Source organism: Nansenia antarctica (genome assembly GCF_963989245.1).
Source record: "Nansenia antarctica genome assembly, chromosome: 14".
Lineage (NCBI taxonomy): Eukaryota > Metazoa > Chordata > Actinopteri > Argentiniformes > Microstomatidae > Nansenia > Nansenia antarctica.
The window spans coordinates 3,092,174-3,113,234 of record NC_137684.1 but is presented as its reverse complement, the minus strand read 5'-3'; the positions used below and the strand labels follow the sequence as shown (position 1 = coordinate 3,113,234).

Here is a 21,061-nt window from a genome sequence, read left to right as displayed (position 1 = left end):
GCGTGAACAAGATGATTGAGGTAGTTTGCAATGACCGCTTGGGAAAGAAGGTCCGAGTCAAGTGCAAGTATCCTTCAACAACCTGACCTCCATCAGTTCACTCTTCTATAACATCCTCACCCCATCAGTTCACTCTTCTCTAACACCCTGACACCATCAGTTCACCCTTCTATAACATCCTCACTCCATCAGTTCATTCTTCGATAACATCCTCACCCCATCAGTTCACTCTTCTATAACATCCTCACCCCATCAGTTCACCCTTCTATAACATCCTGACACCATCAGTTCACTCTTCTATAACACCCTCACTCCATCAGTTCATTCTTCTATAACATCCTCACCCCATCAGTTCACCCTTCTATAACATCCTCACCCCATCAGTTCATTCTTCTATAACATCCTCACCCCATCAGTTCACTCTTCTCTAACACCCTGACACCATCAGTTCACCCTTCTATAACATCCTCACTCCATCAGTTCATTCTTCTATAACACCCTCACCCCATCAGTTCACTCTTCTATAACACCCTCACCCCATCAGTTCACCATTCTATAAGATCCTCACTCCATCAGTTCACTCTTCTGTAACATCCTCACCCCATCAGTTCACTCTTCTGTAACATCCTCATCCCATCAGTTCACTCTTCTATAACAACCTCACCCCATCAGTTCACCCTTCTATAACATCCTCACTCCATCAGTTCATTCTTCTATAACATCCTCACTCCATCAGTTCACCCTTCTATAACATCCTCACTCCATCAGTTCACCCTTCTATAACATCCTCACTCCATCAGTTCACCCTTCTATAACATCCTCACCCCATCAATTCACTCTTCTGTAACATCCTCACCCCATCAGTTCACCCTTCTATAACATCCTCACCCCATCAGTTCATTCTTCTATAACATCCTCACCCCATCAGTTCACCCTTCTATAACATCCTCACCCCATCAGTTCATTCTTCTATAACATCCTCACCCCATCAGTTCACTCTTCTATAACATCCTCACCCCATCAGTTCACCCTTCTATAACATCCTCACTCCATCAGTTCATTCTTCTATAACATCCTCACTCCATCAGTTCACCCTTCTATAACATCCTCACTCCATCAGTTCACCCTTCTATAACATCCTCACCCCATCAGTTCACTCTTCTGTAACATCCTCACCCCATCAGTTCACTCTTCTATAACAACCTCACCCCATGTTCACCCTTCTATAACATCCTCACTCCATCAGTTCATTCTTCTATAACATCCTCACTCCATCAGTTCACCCTTTGATATGATGATGGTTTCTCCCCAACGAATGAATCAATCGAAATCACCAAGGTCGGCTCAGGTTGGACAGTTTGAAGATATTTATTTATCTGATCAGAGATCCACATCTTCCATGCACCAAAATGTGAATGGGCTTCTCTCCTCCGTGCACAGTTCTTATGGCCCAAATTACTGCTGAGTTAGCCATCAGCTGTTCAGTGTCAATCATGATTCTGCTGTCAACACACTAACATGAGATTCCCTTTTCTCCTCCTTTACCCCTTAACGGGCTGGTCTCCCTGGCAACCTCAGTCATACGATTCCTGCCTTTCCCTAAATATATTGACCTCTTGACCCACTCTCCTCGCTGGCCCCTTGACCCACTTTCCTCGCTGAGCAACAAGTCTCCTGACACACATATGGGACAGACTTGCTGGCAGTTTCACAACATATAGCTGACTAGTGAGTTCATGCTTAATGTCTACAATTTATCTATGCACACTTGAAAACACATCATAACAATCCACTCTTTTTTTTCCTCTAATCTGGGAAATTATTTTTAATTATATGATCAATATTTCTTAGTCACATGGCTGAAACCTCACATTCCCCTCCCGGGGACATCATTAAATGATCTCTTCCCGTAGACAAATGTGAGCCCCCAGTCATGCCTCAATGGCCGATCAAACGTCTCATCTCTCAATTACTTAAAGATGAGTAAAAGGTCGTCCATGGTTAACCTACTCTAGTTAATAATTGCCTTCTTCGGATAAAAACCTTTTGATGTTTGAAGGAGAAAATATCCAAATAGGCTCTTATTACTATGTCTAAGCACTCAACTTGCATATAACAGTTATATTTTTTAATTCTATTCATTCCGTGCGTTACTTGAGATTATAATTCACATCAAATTGACTATATCTTCCATGATTTGTTTACACTTATGCATGTTTTTCACAAACTGGAGGTTGTTTTGTTATCTTGATTCTTGTCGGTCTTCAACAGAGGGACCTCATGCTTTTCCTGGTTGCAATGAGGCACTATCTGAGATGATAGAATGACGATTCTTCATGGTCGTCTGCTTTTAGCCTTGGTTGTCCCTTTTCTCTTGTTGCTGTGTTATTGAGAGACTCATAGTAGAAATTATTTCATTCACACCATACTTTCACTTTTGCTCTCTTTTCTCCCTTTCTCCTTCTGTTGATGAGGTATCAGAGCTTGATGTAGGGCTCTGTCTCCTTTGTGCAAAGTTCACATGAATGTCTCAATCATTGGCATGTTAGTTGTGACATTCATGGATCGCATAATGAGTGCGCGGAAAATCGGAAAACAGCATCCCATGATCACAATAATAATCATCATGATTATTATCACTGGTGTTATGAGTCCCATAATCCATGTTAGTGTTGTGTTTCCATTGAAGAATTTTGCAAGGTAATCGAATACTTCTGATCCATATCCCCCTCCTTCTCTGGCCCCTTAGTTCTAACTATTCCCTGTTGAATTCTCTTGATGTTCCTAATAGCATTGGACAAGTTACCCAAACCTTCTGACATTGAGGGTAAATATGTGCAACAGGTGTCTGATCCTACAATTGCGCATACTCCTCCTTGTGCGGCTGTAATCGAATCTAGGGCAATGCGGTTGTCAATGGTGAATTGTCTTATGGTAGCAATTTCGCTGCTTAAAGCTTGAAATCCCATTAGAGTCGCGTTGGCCACTTGGGAAAGGTCATGCCGGGTTAATGCTATCAAGTAATGGTTGGCATACTGTAACTCGGTATTCCAAAAATATGGACTTGAATACTAGTTGTGCATGTGTGAAGATTCTAGACTCTTCAGGTAGCTCGTAATACTTGTCGGACAACTCTTTTGGGTCAGTGTTTTTCAAGTGTATGTACCCCTCTACCTCATTACTCTGCCTTTTCTGTCGTCTACTGCTATTGCGTGTTGTCAAGTCGTTGTCTTCGTATTCTATGGGTTCAACTAAATACACCAGGTCATTCAGCATGCACATTCCACAGATCCCACGAAACATTGGTGGTAGGTTTGTCCAACCTGGTTTCCACAACACCAAAGGAAACCTGGAATCTCTACCGTGCCAATCTTAGATATCTTTACTGCGTTGTGGCGGTAGTCGAAAAAGTGTTTGCATTTTGTGGGATATAAATAGCCGACATCCGTGGCTCCGGTGTCCTCGGTGGGCTGTCCCATTACACATACATCAAATACTGCTGAGTCATTAACCGTAGCAGATATTTTTGTAGGTTTAGTGGCCAAATCACTAGGTACATTCAGGATGCTGTTCCTAAATAGTGTGTGACATCCAGTTAGTGATGGGAAGTAATCCAAAGTGGTGTAGGGGTTTACCTGTGTGTAGTCTGTATCAACGCCATTATCCTGTCGTACAGATATGTTAGAATGGATTATGTATGAAATCACTTCTTTCACTTGACCTTGTTCCATGATGGACCATTTAGTCGTCTTACCTATGTATATACTATTGGGTTGGACAATGGGTCTAGCGGTTGCGCCAGTGTAATCTTGTCCTGTAGTGGCTGGATGTACTTGCAATATGTAGTGGTATGCTAGGACACATAGTGTAGATAACCCCTTGTCATCAGTGAGTGGCACTGCATAAGATGGAAATAATTCTGTTGTTGATTGAGGAAACATAGAGCATGCGTAACATGAGTTCGGTGTTAGTTTTCTAACTTTGCTTGTCATTGTTTTATACCACAAGTTAGATGCAAATGGGTGAGTGTCTTCTTGCTTCAGGCCAACTTCATTATAGTCAATCACTCGTATTTCGTCTGGTGTGTCATGTTTGAAATTGTCACTTTGGTCTTGTCCTAGTCCCATTTTGCTGGTTTTGTCATTATCAATGTTGTCAGAACAATAAGGTGCACATCGACCCTGCCAGAAACTGGGCAGATAAGTGTAGACATTTTCTCCACACATCCAAATGATATAGTCTGTGGCAGGCCATGGTTTGTTGACATCTAAGAATATCCGCTTGTCAGGGCACCCTAGGGTGATCCCCACGTCGTGCAGCGTCTGGTAGCTTTTAATAGGGTCTACACAAGTCAAAGGTCGTTGTTGTTGTCTAGCAATCGTGCGTACTGTCGGCAAGTTGTCAAATGTCTCTAAGTCTCTGTACCGGGAAATCAGGTAGTAATTTTTTCCACAATGTGTCGCAAAACTCATTGGTAGGGGTCGATGCGCCCATTGCTGGGAGTGATAATGGTAATATGTGAAGATTCTCTCCCTCTAGGGATCTGAGTTTCACATCGACATGTACCGATCCCTCATTTAGAGCGATGAATGTCACATTATCGATGTAGAACGATTTTCTACCTGAGGTCCTCAGTGGGTACCAGAAACAGTGCATTTCGTCCTCAGTCATAGGTGTGTTGTCCAAAGTGCCAATGTCACTCATGGATTCAATCCTTTGTATGTTACGTTTCATGCGCATGAGCGTATCATTAGTTTTGTCATTCACTCTCGTCTCTTGTTTGTTAATACACATGAGTATAGATGTATATATGACCGTAAACATCGTGGCCAGTCCCATAATCCATAGCGTGGCTCTGATTGTTTTGTTCTTTTGTTCCATTCCTTGGTTGGTGTCACTTGTCATCTGGTTCTGTGATCTTAACATACAACATTTCAGAAAGAAAGATCATCATAGCAGAGATACTTGTCACAAATTTCCTGGATCATATATTAAATGTTCCTTTTGTGTGTGTGTGTGTGTGTGTGTGTGTGTGTGTGTGTGTGTGTGTGTGTGTGTGTCATTCTATCTCCTCCCCGTCACTCAGTTAATCTAATTTGGGAGTGCTAAGGGGGGGGCTGCTTTCAGCCTAGAAGCATGTATCCATTGCGGCTGGTTTGTTGCCTTAACCGCCGTTCGGGTGATCAATAATATTTGGGTAGGTGGGCCGTATCTCGGTTCACCTCCCAACGTTACCGGTTTGAGACTTTTTACCAGGACGTAGTCTCCTGCTTGAAAATCGTGAATCGGCTTTTCACCTGGTGAAGGCAACGAATCAGTCACCTGTTGGGAATATCTACAAACAAAGTGGCACAAGTGTTTAACATAGTCCTGTTGCAATTCTTGCAATTGTGTTATGTCAATAGCCGCTGTCTCCTTCATCAATGCACCTAGGGGAAAAGGTCGTGCCATCAAAACTTCATGAGGTGACAGGCCAGTGCATGCGTTTGGCATAGCTCGAATTGACATGAGTGCTATTGGAAGACCCTCTATCCAATTTACCTGTCTTGCTTGGTGCAATTTCATTAATTTATCTTTTATAGTCCTGTTGGTCCTTTCGACTTGGCCAGAACTCTGTGGGTTGTAAGGTATGTGGAATGTCCATTTTATCCCTAGTGCTGCTGCCAACAGTTTGGTAACCCTAGATGTGAACGGTGTCCCGTTATCCGAGTCGATCCCTGTGGGGATTCCGAACCGAGGTATAATGTGCTCCATTAGGCATTTTACAACTGTTTGCGCATTTTCTTTCCTTGTCGCAAACGCTTCTGTCCATTTTGAAAATCTATCAACAATTACCAATAGATATGAAAAACCTCTACATTTTGGCATATGAGAGAAATCAATTTGCAACTGTTGCCATGGTCCTTCTGGCTTAGGTAAATGTTGTCGTTTAGCAGGGTTAATGTTTGGATTACATCTTGCACAAACTAAACATTTATGAATGAAATGTCTTACTTGTTTTTCAAGACCAATTGTAAAAAACAACTTTGATATGTATTCTGTCACTCCTTTATACCCTATGTGTGTTGGGCCATGTATGAACGATATGAGTGCTTCATATGCTATTTTTGGTAAGGCTATTCGTTCATCCGTACATTTCCATAAGCCTATGTCATCTCTGATGCATCCTTTCCTTTCCCACAATATAATTTCTGATTGATCTGCTTGATCTTGAAACGATAACAATGCATCAATGGTGAACGGTGGGTCTGTGGTTAACACTGCCATGGTCGCGTGTTCCAACCATGGTGCGGGCGATCCATTTAATGCTGCATCTTGGGCATATTTGTCTGCCAAGTTGTTTCCTCTCGCCACCTCTGAATTTTCTCTGGAATGGCCTTTGCACTTAACTATGGCAATTCGTGCTGGAAGCATCAATGCTTCCAACAGTTCCTTCACTAAAATAGCATGTTGTATTGGCTTTCCTGCAGTAGTGATGAAACCTCTGTTTTCCCAGATTTTGCTAAAGTCATGTGCAACTGAAAATGCGTATTTTGAATCGGTAAACACGGATACATCTTTGTCTTTAGCATATTTACATGCTCTTGTTAGTGCTATCAATTCAGCTGCTTGTGCTGATGAAACTGGTAGTCTGTATGCCTCAATGCAATGACCGTTTTCGTCAACTATTGCATATGCAGCTAAAGTTGTCTTGTCGTCAGGTCTCATTGCACTGCCGTCACAATACAAAATCATGTCATTATGTTCAAGTATCGTCTGCTGTAAGTCAGCTCTTACACTGCTTGTTGCATTAATCAATTCCATACAGTCATGTTCACTATCCTTTTCACTTTGGACTTGTGAATCTCCATGTAGTAATGTTTTCAAATGCAATGCAGGGTTCGTGTGTATTGTGGTCGAAATCGTAAGGTTATGCGTGCCAGTCAAAATGTGTTCGTAATTACTCCGTCTTTGGCTCGTCATGTGTTGTGTTGTAATATTCCGTAGTATTGTATTAACCGTATGTGATGTATGTAACGTCATAGGGTGGGCCAAAACAATGACTTGTGATTTGTCTACCATAATTGCCGCGGCTGCTACAGCTCGGAGGCAATTGGACATCCCCTTAACAATTTGTGGTAGATTTTTGCTGAAATACGCCACTGGTCTCATTGAATCGCCATGTAGTTGCGCTAGCACTGCCGATACCACGTCACCATCATCTGCAGTGTACAGGTGGAAGATCAGGTTATAATCCGGCAGTCCTAGAGCGGGACTGTGACATAGCAGGAATTTGATATGTCTGAAAGCTTGTTTCTTGTCCTCATCCCATAGAATGGTGTTAGGCGCTGTCTTTAATGTGGCCTTCCGCAGTACCGCATCATAAATAGCATATTCAGCTAGCCAGTTACTGCAGTAATTTACTAATCCCAGGAAAGAAAGTAATTCAGTCTTAGTCCGTGGTTTCTCCATGTCTTTGATTGCCTTGACTCTGTCAGGTGATAGGAAGCGGCAGCCATTTTTCAGTACATATCCCAAATAATTGACAGATTCCATGCAAAATTGCAGTTTTGATAGCGAAGCTCTGTGCCCTCCCTCAGCCAGGTGCTTCAGAAGTACGATTGAGTCCTCAATGCATCCTTGTCTGTCAGTTGCTGCTGTTAACAGGTCGTCAACGTAAGTCAGAAGTGCTGAGTTACATGGCAATGTCAAATGCGACAAGTGTTGATTTACAGCTCTGCTATAAATGACGCTACTATCAATAAGTCCCATGGGTAGACGAAGCCAAATGTATTGTTGTGATAAAAATGTGAATGCAAATAATCCTTGTGTGTCTTTGTGTACAGGTATTGAAAAGTATGTGGATGATAAATCCACTACTGTGTACCATTTCGAGTCTGCTGGCAGTGCTGTCAAGATAGAATTAGTGTCAGGTACCACTGGGGCCAGAGGAATTATGGCTTCATTGACCTTCCTCAGGTCCTGTGTAAACCGATATTTGTTAGTGCCTGGTTTTAAAATGGGATTAATAGGAGTGTTATTTGGTGAACTCTGCTTTGCAATGACACCTTGTTCTAATAAGCTTTCAATTACTGGCTTAATGCCTTCCTCCTTTTCCTTAGAAAGGGGGTATTGTTTAATATACACTGGATATTTATCAGGATTAATCATAGCTTTATAGGGTTCAATGTTCAAGAGACCCACATGATTAGCATGTAATGCCCACAATTTTGACGGTACTTCGTGTAATATACAAGGTGGTAGTAGAGATATTTTGTAATCTTTATTATCACACCATATCTCAGGCATTACTGTGTTATTCAAATTTTTTATGAAGAAATGCGTGGGAGTTTTTCCATAAGACCAAATGATACAATTATTGTTCTTTTCCTCATTATCTGGTGGTAAGTTAATATGTTCTTTAAATGACTTTATTAAATCAGATACATCGTTAAAGTTATTCCTTAATGCACATACAAAGGGTTCAATGTGTTCTTTTATGTCTTTCCATATTAATAAGAGTCCTAATGGTGATACGAAAAAGTTCTGAGGTATCTCTGTCATTTCTTCTGTCTTAATTACTTTGTCAGAGAATGGTTCGCTAAGAATTTTGAAGTGTAATACCGTAGCTGCTGCGGCTGCGCTGCAACGGGCCAGCTTCTGAATTCCCTGTATCATAAGTAATTGTTTTACAAAATCAATTTAGGATAGAATAGTTCGAGCCGTGTGTGTTTTCAGAACGTTTTCTGCAAACATTTGGTATGCTCTATGTGGTGGTATAGACATTTCAATCCCATCTGGTGTACAATAAATTGTTGCGTTTATCTTGCATAGTAAATCCCTGCCCATCAATGGCATGGGTGTCGTTGCACTTATCAAAACTGGATGTTGTATTTTGATGTCGTCTAAGTCAACCTGTAAAGGTATGGATACTGCATCATCTTGCATTGTCACACTTATTCCAATAGTTCTTATCGTTTTGTTTGTTAATTGACATTTCAAATCGTTTCGCCTTAGACATGATACTGTCGCTCCTGAATCTATTAAAAATTTAATTATTTTACCATTTATTTTTAAAGCTATCTCTGGTATTTCTGAAGGTTTATTTGTTATGTGGAATTGTGGTGTACTAACTATATATTTGATCATGTCTGTAGGCTGAAATGGTCATTTCTTCCATAACAAATTTGTGGGCGTTTCCCCTCGTGGTTGTTTATATGACTCCGTTTGTGGTCGTTCATTTTCTTGTTGTCTATAATTAGCCCGTGGTGAGTACCAGCTACCTTTTTGCTGTTCATCTCTTTGTTTTACTCTACAATCTTGTATCCAATGTCCGAATTCTTTACAATAGAAGCAGTTGTTTGTTCTATCCCCTCTCCGATTATTACCATTAAATGTCCCTCTATTACCATAGCTATTCTCGCCTCTATTACCATACCTTTCTCCATTTTGTCTTTGTTTATACTGTTCCGAATTGTTTCCTGATCTTGGTATAAATGGACTATATTGTCTGAGTTGAGGTGATCTAAATTGGTTACCTCCTACTTGTGGTGTGGGTGGCGTAACGTCAATTTGTGGTAGTTGTGGCAATTCAGTGTCTTTTGTTTTGTTTTTAACTTTAAATAATCCCACAGCCTCTAACTCTCTGATTTTCTTTAATAAATCTGCCGGTGTTAGTGAGTATACCCCAGGTGTTGAGATAGTTATTGTCTGTTTGGATTCGTCATCCATGTTATTCAAAATCATGCTTGTAAAGAAATTATCTTCCCCGTCCTGTATGTCCAATTTCGCGTCCTCTTTCCATGATTTCTGAAACCTACTAGCGAATTCAGACAATGTTTCATCAGGTCGGCGTTTACATTGAAGAATCTTTGATATATCACGTTCTTGGCTTGCATGATCTTTAAGGAATTCAGTAATTTGTTTAATGTGTTTAATCTTATGATCTTTAGTAAGCCACACGTAACGTTCCAAAGGTGTGTCCCCTTCTGCGGCATTATCGTGGTCCTCATTTAGCGTATCACATTTTGCTATTATTGTATCCATTCTAATGTTAGGTAATAAAGTGTTTAAAATATATCTCACATCCTTACCATCCATACTTCCATGCATTATTGTTGTTCTCCACCAATTTATAAATCCCCTTGGGTTCGTTAATGGTTTCGGGGCGTCTCTTATGATTAAAGATAGTTCCGGTAACGATAGGGGTTTATATAACACCTTTTCGTCCATTGTTAACAAAGGCATTGTTGTACGTTCTTCTGTCTCGGTTTTCTTTTTGTCTTCAATAGTTTCAATTATCATGTCATATATTTCCTTAATATCATTGTCTCTTATTCCTTTCAATATTGTCTCCATATCTTTTGTAGTGAAGTTTGTAGGGTCAACATTTGATACCTTCTCTTTCTCATACCTGTCTATACTTTCTAATAATGTTCTCATCATTAGACTGGAAATGTCGTGATACCGTTTTTCAACTTTCTCCCCTTTTCGTAATATTTGGATAATTTTCTTACATTCCCCTTCTGTGAGTTCCTTAATGTACCTTAGTTTATCAGATTTAATGCGTTCCTTTTGTTCTGCATATTTCCTTTCCGTTGTGTGGAAGGCTTTAACACAATTATCCAGGAACAATTGATTACATTCTTTTTTCCAATTTCTTAATGAGAAAGTGTCATTGTCAGTTTTAGAAAAGATGTATGTTGCTGTAATCTTTGGATTAACCTTTGCACCTTTATCATCTTTCTTTATGTTTTGTCCTTCTAACAGAACCCAATTAATGACGTCATCGTCATCATCTGTTAGTGACGCATATGTTGGTGGTTCCTTTATCAGAGATAACTGAGGGTACAATGGAGTAACAGTGGGCGTATTTGTCGTGACATCGTCATTATGTATTTGTTTAATTTCATCGATTGTCTGTTCCTCTATTGGGGATAATACATTACAGTCTATGATACATTTCTTTTTCTCATTACGTTTTTTCTGTCTTATTATATTACCTGGCCATTGTTTTGCCATCAGCATCCACGCAATATATACTTCTGTCATGTATTGAAGGTCCCATTCTGGATTGACAATTGCATTATTTGATCCCAAATAATCATTAACAATTTCTAATTTATCCTTATCAAAACTTCCTTGATTGGGGTATAAGTCATCTGACCATTCAGACAGGTTGCCTAGAAATGGTTCAACGTAATATATTCCCAATTTCAAAATCATCCACTCTCGTGGGGATAGATCAGCTTTATTTTTAATTGGTATATTTTTTAAATGAGGGTTCGTACTTAATAGCTTTTTAAGAGCTTTTCTCTCCTTTTTAGGTAAATCATTCTCCGATTTATTCCTAAGATAAATCTTTTTGATTGGCTTTGGCGTTACACTGGCCTGATTCCCCATATTTAATCACAGCACACGTTGTTAGTTTTTAAAAATAAAATAAATCAGTCTTAAAACTGTCGTAATAGAGCTTAATACCTTATTTTTCTTCAAATATGTTTTGTCATTTACTGATCATAAAGTCAATTATGTCACAACCACAGTCCGTTCTCTCTCCTCGTTTTGTGCTGTAAAAACACCTCCCCTCTTTTTGTCACTATTTCTGTCTCGCTCGTCTCAATTGCTGTTTTACAACCATACATTCCTGTTACTGTGTGTCACCTGTCAACGCACCATAAATCATCTCTTAATTACCACTCCGATGTCCAACTGAATCCTTTTTTCCCTCTCAAGTCACACAGTCAGTTAAATCTGTCTTATGTTTTAACATTAACACAATCTTCAGTCACCTTTCAAATTACATACCACACCCCTTCTTGTGCTAATAATATCTTATTCACACAACCGTCTTTAACATTCTACTTTTAACAGTATCCTTATGCTTCCTTGCTACAACCACTGTATCGTCATGTACTTTGTCAATTATCTCACATTCGTATTACGTGATCCTGTACCTCACAGGATATCACAAACCATATCTTTACAAAATAAAACTATAATCTTAATCTCTTATCTCTATTGTCTTATTGACTCAAAGCGTGCTGCAGTTCACGTTTTATTCCCTGTCAATTACTTCAATACAAATACAATACAAATACTTCAATATGAATCTCTGAGCAATTATTTTTCAATTGCACACACTCCGCCGGAGTGACGGCGCACTCTGTATCCTTTATACTTTAAACCATATGATTGTTAATGACATTTGACCTTTGTTTTAGTAATTAAATCAAGTTTTATCATACTATATCATTGCTTAGCATTTTTGTTTTTAATGATTCAATTATTCATTCATAATTAACACATCATCACAGGTTCGTTTAATCCGTTTTATCTAACAGAGGCAGGCTATAATGTTTATGTGTTAAATTTACATAATCTCACCTGACTCCTGTTGTTTTAATCGGATTTCTCTGTTCGAAAGACGCCAATTGATATGATGATGGTTTCTCCCCAACGAATGAATCAATCGAAATCACCAAGGTCGGCTCAGGTTGGACAGTTTGAAGATATTTATTTATCTGATCAGAGATCCACATCTTCCATGCACCAAAATGTGAATGGGCTTCTCTCCTCCGTGCACAGTTCTTATGGCCCAAATTACTGCTGAGTTAGCCATCAGCTGTTCAGTGTCAATCATGATTCTGCTGTCAACTCACTAACATGAGATTCCCTTTTCTCCCCCTTTACCCCTTAACGGGCTGGTCTCCCTGGCAACCTCAGTCATACGATTCCTGCCTTTCCCTAAATATATTGACCTCTTGACCCCTTCTCCTCGCTGGCCTCTTGACCCACTTTCCTCGCTGAGCAACAAGTCTCCTGACACACATATGGGACAGACTAGCTGGCAGTTTCACAACATATAGCTGACTAGTGAGCTCATGCTTAATGTCTACAATTTATCTATGCACACTTGAAAACACATCATAACACCCTTCTATAACATCCTCACTCCATCAGTTCACCCTTCTATAACATCCTCACTCCATCAGTTCATTCTTCTATAACAACCTCACCCCATCAGTTCACTCTTCTATAACATCCTCACCCCATCAGTTCATTCTTCTATAACATCCTCACTCCATCAGTTCACCCTTCTATAACATCCTCACTCCATCAGTTCATTCTTCTATAACAACCTCACCCCATCAGTTCACTCTTCTATAACATCCTCACCCCATCAGTTCACTCTTCTATAACATCCTCACACCATCAGTTCACTCTTCTATAACATCCTCACTCCATCAGTTCATTCTTCTATAACATCCTCACTCCATCAGTTCATTCTTCTATAACATCCTCACCCCATCAGTTCACTCTTCTATAACATCCTCACACCATCAGTTCACTCTTCTATAACATCCTCACTCCATCAGTTCATTCTTCTATAACATCCTCACCCCATCAGTTCACCCTTCTATAACATCCTCACCCCATCAGTTCATTCTTCTATAACATCCTCACCCCATCAGTTCACTCTTCTATAACATCCTCACCCCATCAGTTCACTCTTCTATAACACCCTCACTCCATCAGTTCACTCTTCTATAACATCCTCACTCCATCAGTTCACTCTTCTATAACATCCTCACCCCATCAGTTCAACCTTCTATAACATCCTCACTCCATCAGTTCACCCTTCTATAACACCCTCACTCCATCAGTTCATTCTTCTATAACATCCTCACCCCATCAGTTCACTCTTCTATAACATCCTCACCCCATCAGTTCATTCTTCTATAACATCCTCACCCCATCAGTTCACTCTTCTATAACATCCTCACTCCATCAGTTCATTATTTTATAACATCCTCACCCCATCAGTTCATTCTTCTATAACATCCTCACTCCATCAGTTCACTCTTCTATAACATCCTCACTCCATCAGTTCATTCTTCTATAACACCCTGACACCATCAGTTCACTCTTCTATAACATCCTCACCCCATCAGTTCATTCTTCTATAACATCCTCACCCCATCAGTTCACTCTTCTATAACATCCTCACCCCATCAGTTCATTCTTCTATAACATCCTGACCCCATCAGTTCATTCTTCTATAACATCCTCACTCCATCAGTGCATTCTTTTATAACATCCTCACCCCATCAGTTCATTCTTCTATAACATCCTCACCCCATCAGTTCACTCTTCTATAACATCCTCACCCCATCAGTTCATTCTTTTATAACATCCTGACACCATCAGTTCACTCTTCTATAACATCCTCACTCCATCAGTTCACTCTTCTATAACATCCTCACCCCATCAGTTCACTCTTCTATAACATCCTCACCCCTCAGTTCACCCTTCTATAACATCCTCACCCCATAAGTTCACTCTTCTATAACATCCTCACCCCCTCAGTTCACCCTTCTATAACACCCTCACCCCATCAGTTCACCCTTCTATAACATTCTCACCCCATAAGTTCACTCTTCTATAACATCCTCACCCCCTCAGTTCACCCTTCTATAACACCCTCACCCCATCAGTTCATTCTTCTATAACATCCTGACACCATCAGTTCACTCTTCTATAACATCCTCACTCCATCAGTTCACTCTTCTATAACACCCTCACTCCATCAGTTCACTCTTCTATAACATCCTCACCCCATCAGTTCACTCTTCTATAACATCCTCACCCCCTCAGTTCACCCTTCTATAACACTCTCACCCCATCAGTTCACTCTTCTATAACATCCTCACCCCCTCAGTTCACCCTTCTTTAACATCCTCACCCCATCAGTTCATTCTTCTATAACATCCTCACCCCATCAGTTCACCCTTCTATAACACCCTCACTCCATCAGTTCATTCTTCTATAACACCCTCACTCCATCAGTTCATTCTTCTATAACACCCTGACACCATCAGTTCACTCTTCTATAACATCCTCACTCCATCAGTTCATTCTTCTATAACATCCTCACTCCATCAGTTCACCCTTCTATAACACCCTCACTCCATCAGTTCACCCTTCTATAACACCCTCACTCCATCAGTTCATTCTTCTATAACATCCTCACCCCATCAGTTCATTCTTCTATAACATCCTCACTCCATCAGTTCATTCTTCTATAACATCCTCACTCCATCAGTTCATTCTTCTATAACATCCTCACCCCATCAGTTCATTCTTCTATAACATTCTCACTCCATCAGTTCACCCTTCTATAACACCCTCACTCCATCAGTTTATTCTTCTATAACATCCTCACTCCATCAGTTCATTCTTCTATAACATCCTCACCCCATCAGTTCATTCTTCTATAACATCCTCACTCCATCAGTTCATTCTTCTATAACATCCTCACTCCATCAGTTCATTCTTCTATAACATCCTCACCCCATCAGTTCATTCTTCTATAACATTCTCACCCCATCAGTTCACCCTTCTATAACACCCTCACTCCATCAGTTCATTCTTCTATAACATCCTCACCCCATCAGTTCACCCTTCTATAACACCCTCACTCCATCAGTTCATTCTTCTATAACATCCTCACCCCATCAGTTCACCCTTCTATAACATCTTCACACCATCAGTTCACCCTTCTATAACACCCTCACTCCATCAGTTCATTCTTCTATAACATCCTCACCCCATCAGTTCACCCTTCTATAACATCCTCACTCCATCAGTTCATTCTTCTATAACATCCTCACCCCATCAGTTCACCCTTCTATAACACCCTCACTCCATCAGTTCATTCTTCTATAACATCCTCACCCCATCAGTTCACCCTTCTATAACACCCTCACTCCATCAGTTCATTCTTCTATAACATCCTCACCCCATCAGTTCACCCTTCTATAACATCTTCACACCATCAGTTCACCCTTCTATAACACCCTCACTCCATCAGTTCATTCTTCTATAACATCCTCACCCCATCAGTTCACCCTTCTATAACATCCTCACTCCATCAGTTCATTCTTCTATAACATCCTCACCCCATCAGTTCACCCTTCTATAACACCCTCACTCCATCAGTTCATTCTTCTATAACATCCTCACCCCATCAGTTCACCCTTCTATAACACCCTCACTCCATCAGTTCATTCTTCTATAACATCCTCACCCCATCAGTTCACCCTTCTATAACACCCTCACTCCATCAGTTCATTCTTCTATAACATCCTGACACCATCAGTTCATTCTTCTATAACATCCTCACCCCATCAGTTCATTCTTCTATAACATCCTCACCCCATCAGTTCATTCTTCTATAACATCCTGACACCATCAGTTCATTCTTCTATAACATCCTCACCTGCATCAGTTCATTCTTCTATAACACCCTGACACCATCAGTTCATTCTTCTTTGAGGGATAAACTGGGATGGTGGGGAGTGGAGTGGGGTTAGTTTAGGTCTCGACAGGGCCGGTGAAAATGGTAGGTTACACTAGGCAGACTATTTTTCGGGGGCCCCCTACACGCATGTTTTGATATTGGTAAACAAAATGACTTAAACTGCCACGTGATTATTATGCTCATTAATTTAGTTTGGTATATCTTTTTATTTTAATCTATTAATATTTCTGTATTCAGATGCAATTAGTTTGTTGTCATTTATTTATAGTAGAAAGTATAGCCCTATGTTATACATTTTATTTCTATGCATTTTACATTTGATTTTAATGTGTCGGTACTTAATCAGATTTATATATTTAAATAGGAAACTTTAATTGACAGATGCTTTCTTTTGACTTTCGATGAGGTGAAGTCCTCGATGATGTCATCAACATCCAGGGAGGTTGTAAATCTATTCTCAATGGTCAACAGGGCAAAAGCCCCTAATTACTGAGCTCAGGTCCGCTTTCACATGAGAAAACCACCTTTCTCCTGAGCAGTTTGCAATTGACAACTAGGCCACAATGAAGGCCGAGTGTGGCAGACAGAACGTATCCCCCCCTGTGCTAGTGTGTCGGCCTTAACCCCTTCCCCTCCAGTTCAGAGGACACCATCGGAGACCTGAAGAAGCTCATCTCTGCCCAGACAGGAACCAGGTGGGACAAGATCGTCCTGAAGAAGTGGTGAGTGGTGAGGGCCAGGAGAGTCCAGTGAACCCTGAACCCCTGAAACCCTCTCTGCTTGTCTGTGTCACCAACACCGAGGCACTGATATATGGTCAGTTTGCAAGCAGTGCCGGCATTAATAATCTTTAATAATAATAATAATAATAATAATATATACACTTTGTGTATACCACTATTCCTGCAAACGTTGCAGCTCAAAGTGCTCCATTCATTATATAGTCATAATTTAATTATTGAGTCATTTAAAGGCAAGATGGGTTTTTAGTCTTGACTTGAACATATTTACTGAGGTTGCATCCCTAATGTAAACTGGCAGTGCATTCCACAATTTGGGGGCATAAAATGAGAATGCAGCCTCACCAAATCTCTTCTTTTGTACATGTGTTACACAGAGAAAACCAGTGTCAGAAGACCTGAGAGCTCTATTGGGCTGATATGCTCAGCAAAAGGTCTTTCAGATATGCTGGTTCTGTGCCCGTGAGAGCTTTATAAACAAGCAGAAGGATCTTAAAATATCTTGATCTTGACTATTAGTCCCTCTATAGTCCCTGGATCCAAGTCCACTCAAGCTTTCACATGCCTTGTGGTCAAAGACATATTACTGAACGGGCCTACCGGGCCCAGGCCCAGGGGCCCCAGAGATCAGGGGGCCCTTTGCATTTCTTGTCGCAGGGATGCCGGTAGAAAATGTCCTACTGTAACTGGGACAAATGAGATTCCTTATATGAACGTAAAAAAACTATTTTGAATATACTTTTGAATATACTATTTTGAACAATTTTATAGGGGCCCACGTCTTGCAAAAAAAAGAGAAGCTTGTGTGGGCTACATAGTTTCTATAGCCTACTCAGATTCTAATGCGAATACAGGCTACATTCCCATTAGATTAATGAGTAGGCTATAGAAACTAGACACTAGAGGGCGCCATTAAAGTTTGTGTACTGGGGACAGGTCACGAGGTCACACTGGTGCATGTCTTTTACAGATCTTTTATTAAGGCTGAAGATGATAAAAGCCCACAAGGACTACTCCGCGTAATTATCGATTGTGGCCTGCAATCTATGTTTCCAAAATGTCTATGTTGCGCTGCGGCTATTTTTGACTCTGCCTGTAACCAATTGCGAAGGGGAGCGGTCATTCTCTGTGCTGTCCAGGATTAAAAACGAATTGCGGACTAAAAGGACGCAACACCGTCTCAAGGCTCTTTCTCTCATGGCAATTGAGAGCGAACTGACCAAATCACTGGACTTTAATGATATCGTGGATGATTTTGCACAAAGCAGAGCCAGGAAAAAATGCATTGCATAAGGTAAGACTATTTTATGATTAATTTAGTCTTATAAAGCCATCCTGTGGTTGCTATATATGACACCATAGTGTTGCCAATTGTTTTTGGTTGAAAGCGGTGTATTTTGTTACTGTACATGTACTGTTGTTGGCTTCAATTGAGTGTGGCATGCCTGTGTTGTAAATCCTGTCTCGTTGAAATACAGGTGAATTTTTTCTAGTTATTGTGCTGTTGGCTTTGAGTGTTCCTCCGCTGTAAAACCTGTTGAGATGCAGGTAAACGTAGGCTATGTCTTATATGCTGTTGGCATTGTGTTTACTTGCGCTCTAAAAAAAAAATGTGTTTGCGCTGGGGAGGGGGGGAGGGGGCTTTCTACACGTCCAGGCCCAGGGGCCCATTTTTTCATGATCCGTCTATGCTTGTGGTTATGGCCATTCGGAGAAGAAGAAAAAACACAATGTCTCTGTATTTGTGTATATAACCTAGTCAAAACAGGCTTCCATACCATAGTGACAAAGTTCAAGGCATGGGGATTGGGGCCGTAGTAGCGATGAGACAAGTCTCTCTGCTGTGGCAGTTTTGTGTGTCAGTTGCTAATGCTCTGTGTCTCCTCAGGTACACCATATTCAAGGACCACGTGTCTCTGGGAGACTGTATCCTTTCAAATGTCTGCTTCTTTTTCTGTTTGTATGTCAGGAGATGAAATATGACCTACAGTAGTAGTCCTTTGTACTCACTTAACCGATTCATATGCTAGGTATGTTTTAAACGAATTGCTTAACCAACATAACATCTTTGATGAGGTTTATTGTTATTTTGGATGTATTGTAGTAGTAAAATATGAGGACATTGATGCATTTCTTGTTGCAATAGTGTCAAACTGTCTTGAAAAAGGGGAAATTCCCAGATTGGTAAAGGGGGCTAGCCCAGGGAAAGTCTTAAGTTGAGCAATGGTTGTGGGTTTGTTTTCTGCATACTCAACACTGGATAAAAACATTTTCTGGAATGACATGACAAGTTGTAGCAATAGCAGTAGTATAGATATTAATAGCAGGGTTCCCACGGGTCCTTGAAATCCTTGAAAGTTTGTGAATTTGAAAAAAAAAATCAAGGCCTTAAACATTTTTGAAAATCGATATGGGTCATTGAAAGTGCTCGAATTCCCCTCCCCCTCTCTCTAAAATATATATATATATATATATATATCAGTGGAGGCTGGTGACTTCCAGAATTGAGGAGGCCAATTTTTTTCCCGCTTGCTCGCTTCACTCGCGATGGAATGTTCCCTGTTCTTCTTATCTGTCTTTGTTAAAAATAATTGATTTGTGTTTGGCTGTACTGAAGGGATGGTGGATGAAGCAGCTTTTATTGCCTGCACAATGGGTCATCAAATAAACAAAACAATTGGCATGAATCTCTGGTCCGCCTGCAGCAGCTATTGTCCCTTCTGCTCAGGCTCACAACATTCAACAACGCACCCCTCCTAAATTTCGTTGTTTGGTACCTGTACTGTAGAAATGACAATAAAGACCATTCATTCATTCATTCACCACAACATACTACATACAATCAATGACATGTCAAAAGCACTCAAACACTATGTCAATCAGACACACAACATACAATTCAGAACAATACTTCATCCATTTCTAATATTTATCCTGCAGAACAGCACTCATACGCGTGTGGCGGAAAAAGGTACTACACGGAGGCCAGGCCTCCTGTGCCCACCCATTTTCAGTGATTTGGCCAATCACATATTGCCATGAAAAAAATTGCATTACATTGACTTCTATGAGAAACCACTTTCCGACAGGAGGCCTGGCCTCCGTGTAGTACCTTTTTCCGCCACACGCGTGTATGAGTGCTGTTCTGCAGGATAAATATTAGAAATGGATGAAGTATTGTTCTGAATTGTATGTTGTGTGTCTGATAAAAAATATAATTATTGCTTTTTTAAATCTCTCTCTCTTCTCATAAATTATTGGGGAGGCCAGGCCTCCTCCACCTCTATGGAGGAGCCTCCACTGATATATATATATATATTCAAAATGTTTTACTTAGCTCGTCAACTAGTAAATAAGTCTCTGTATTGCTTACCTTTACACATATATTGTTTTGCTGTGCTGTGGTAGAGAAGGCAAGAGACCATCTAGTGTTCACACATTCAAGCCTCTCTTTTGAATTGCTGTCTGTAAGTGGATAGTTCCTATTGTATACATTCTCATCTAGTTCTGTCTCAAACTATGCCGTGTTGGGTCCTTGAATTTGAGGGAATTGAGTCTTGAAAGTCCTTGAAAAGTGCTTGAATTTGATGTTTCAGAAGGTGTGGGAATCCTGTAATAGTTATGTGGTTGTTCCCTTAACTTCTGCCTTGCAGATGAGATCCACGATGGGATGAACCTGGAGCTGTACTACCAGTAGGGGGCGAGGCTGACCTGACACGCGCACACATACCCACACACACATACCCACCCACCCACACACACACATGCCTATTTCATCCACTTTCAGTCCTCAAACACACACACGTACAACTGTAACAGAAAAAATGTGGAGCCAACACAGAGCTTTTAGATAATGATGGTCATTAGATGGTAGCCATTTACAGTCATGGTTTACGACGGACATTGTTGATGAATTTTTTTTTTCTTTTGATATTGTTTTGGTAATAAAATCAGATATTTATTTACCTTCATGTCTGAATCAATGTATCGGTGTCCTGTTTCTGTCTGTATCTGAATG

General features: G+C 40.4%; 1 protein-coding gene across 1 annotated transcript; it reads left to right on the top strand.

Annotated features, from left to right (window-relative positions):
- Positions 1 to 11: 11 nt before the first annotated feature.
- On the top strand, positions 12 to 20,798 carry LOC308170298 (ubiquitin-like protein 5; the record flags this gene model as incomplete). Its single annotated transcript, XM_080545068.1, has 4 exons — positions 12 to 67; positions 16,942 to 17,025; positions 18,932 to 18,969; positions 20,697 to 20,798. 4 exons carry the CDS (start codon positions 12 to 14, stop codon positions 20,738 to 20,740), a joined length of 222 nt encoding a protein of 73 aa, XP_080401194.1. The 3' UTR covers positions 20,741 to 20,798.
- Between the last annotated feature and the right edge of the window lie 263 nt (positions 20,799 to 21,061).